At 37.8% G+C, this 2,393-nt stretch overlaps 1 protein-coding gene across 1 annotated transcript; it reads left to right on the forward strand.

The window, feature by feature from the left end:
• Nucleotides 1-351: 351 nt before the first annotated feature.
• Nucleotides 352-2,043, forward strand: LOC149560262 (uncharacterized). The gene has a single exon (XM_089824575.1). It carries the CDS (start codon nucleotides 644-646, stop codon nucleotides 1,592-1,594), a length of 951 nt encoding a protein of 316 aa, XP_089680701.1. The 5' UTR covers nucleotides 352-643; the 3' UTR covers nucleotides 1,595-2,043.
• The last annotated feature ends 350 nt before the right edge of the window (nucleotides 2,044-2,393 follow it).

Consider the following 2,393-nt stretch of genomic DNA (forward strand, 5'->3'; position numbering starts at 1 on the left):
TCGAAAGATTATAGTTGAACATATATAATCAATTTGAAAATAACAAAGCTTATTCTTTTCAAAGAGGTCCTATACATTTGACGAGCTTCCATATGCTCAACAGGAGTAAGAACAGAGAGAATGGGCAAGAAAAAAATGTTAGAAAAGAGGTAAACAGCATATTCTATATCCACCGAAAAAGCTATCGATTGGCATTCTTGAAAGTAAGAACGTACCAAAAACCATGCTCTTAAAAACTCCTTTACCAGCCCCTAATAGATTCGAAACGTAGGCACCCATAGCCTTATGTTGTACTGCGTGTTTTCTTGCAAATGAAACATCTCCGAGCAATAACGAAAATGACTTCACATTTAAGCAATCCAATTGCTCACTGTGTTCCTCCAAAACACCACAAAAAGATGCTTTGCTGCTGGAAGAAGACTATGGCTCAAAAATTCCAAAGGTCAGATATTGTCCATGTAATCCAGCAAGCAATGAATCTTATCTCATTTATAAAACTGGAACTGCAAAACAAAATTAACAAACAATGCCCACATAATTCTTTGTATTTGTGAGTATAAGAGAGATCTCTCAAAGTCAGAACATCAGAACCTTTTTGGTACAATTATATTTTTCCCCTCAGAAAAACCCTCAGTGTTTGAACATGTTTCCCCAAGGCAGTTTCAGGAACCCATCCTCAATGTCTAGTATAGGAGATAGGAATCAGCCTGCCAGACACTCAGCAGAGATAAAAGAGGAGGAGTTTTCTGTGCCTTCAAATGTAACCAGAATGTTTGCAGAGAGTGATAACAGAAACATGAGAATGGTGCCTATCAGAGATATCAATCCAGGTGAATCAGCACCAACAAAGAGCAAGAAAGCTCTTCAAGAAGAAATCCAGGATGATATTTCTGATCTGGTTTCAAGGCTCACAAAGATGAACTCTTTAAGAAAAGCTGATGAAAGCGAGGGAGGAGTGAAGGTGATCACATTGGCAGGAGAAAATAGAGGAGCCACCATGGATTTTGGGTCTGAGAATGGGCTAGTAGATATACATAGAGGCTACAAGTTGAATCAGGATGCCCAAAACAAAGATGGGTTGAATGCAAAGCCAGAAAGCAAGGAGGGTACTTATGTAAACAGCAATGTACAGGGCATCAACAACTCTATAATGTACAATAGCTCTTGCCCCAATAGAGATCCAGGTGTTCATATGGGTCTTTCCAAAAGCTCACATCAGCAAGACCATGGTAAGAGTCCAAAGAAAGGGAAGAGTATTGATCTTGAGCCTCAAGAAATAAGTAGATTGCCTCCTCCACCTGATCCACCAGTGAAGAGGAGATGTCTTAGAGCCATGTTTCTTGAATCAAGTAGTGACTCTAGCCCTGAAACATCAAGAGAAAGGACTCCCAAGCAAAGAAGACATGGATGCAGATATGAATGCCAGGGCCAGGGCAGTTGGAAAGATAAAGCATCCACCAACCAGCAAGCAAAGGAAGAGGAGCCTCAGGAACATGCTGATAAAAGTTTTGGTGAGGATCACAAAGCTAGGGTTTGTTGCTTTGGAAGAAAACTTCTTTGCAATAGAAGTGGATCTGTCAAAGACAGTAAATAAGGTCCCCTGCTTTTGTACACAGGGGATGTTTTCATTTGCAATTTCTTAAAAATAAAGATCATAGTGCTAAAATGCTTCTGTGGTGGCTTTTGCTGGTTGATAGCTCGCAGGTTTTGTAACTCTATTGGGCTCCCTTACAGATTTGAACCCTCCATAAAATAGAAAAAATAAAGATCATAGTGTTAAGAGGATGTAGAATATAATAGAAGCTAATGGTAAATTATATGAGGTCTGGAAAACTCCCATGCTTGATTGAGGAGCAGGAGAAGACTAACATGTGGATGAATGGAACAGAGTAGAGGGCTTGGGTAATTTGAGTTCTTACTTGATATGTATTGAACATGTTTTGCCATGTGATATGTAATAGTTAGTAGGATATTGGTCATAAAACAAAATGTATAGCTCTGAGAAATCAAGCAAATTGTTCAATAAGTTTGATTTGGCCTGAAGGATGGTTGTAATTGTATGTGAAGAGTCCTAAGCTGGCTAATCCTGGGTAGCTACAATTTGGTTTGTATTCCTCATTGTTATTAAGAACTTTTATGATTCATCCTAAAAATAAATATACATTACTATGCAAATAGGGTTTACAAGTTCAGATGGCATTTGGATTTTCTTAATTCATTGAATATGATCTTAGTTGGGTTTTTGTGGCTTCTAATCTGTTAGAACATTGTACATGGTTGAAAGCCTTTGATATCTGTATTGGATTTTTTTAATTGAATGGATATGATTTTAGTTAGGTCATTGTGATTTCTAATCTACTATTAAATTGTGTTCGCAAATTTGATTTCATAAA

This window comes from Cupressus sempervirens, chromosome 4, assembly GCF_028749045.1.
Source record: "Cupressus sempervirens isolate cs-2001-9-10 chromosome 4, ASM2874904v1, whole genome shotgun sequence".
Taxonomy (NCBI): Eukaryota; Viridiplantae; Streptophyta; class Pinopsida; order Cupressales; family Cupressaceae; genus Cupressus; species Cupressus sempervirens.

Bases quoted from the DNA above. Each gene is read 5' to 3' on its own strand.
- LOC149560262 (XM_089824575.1), top strand. From the start codon at position 644: ATGTTTCCCCAAGGCAGTTTCAGGAACCCATCCTCAATGTCTAGTATA.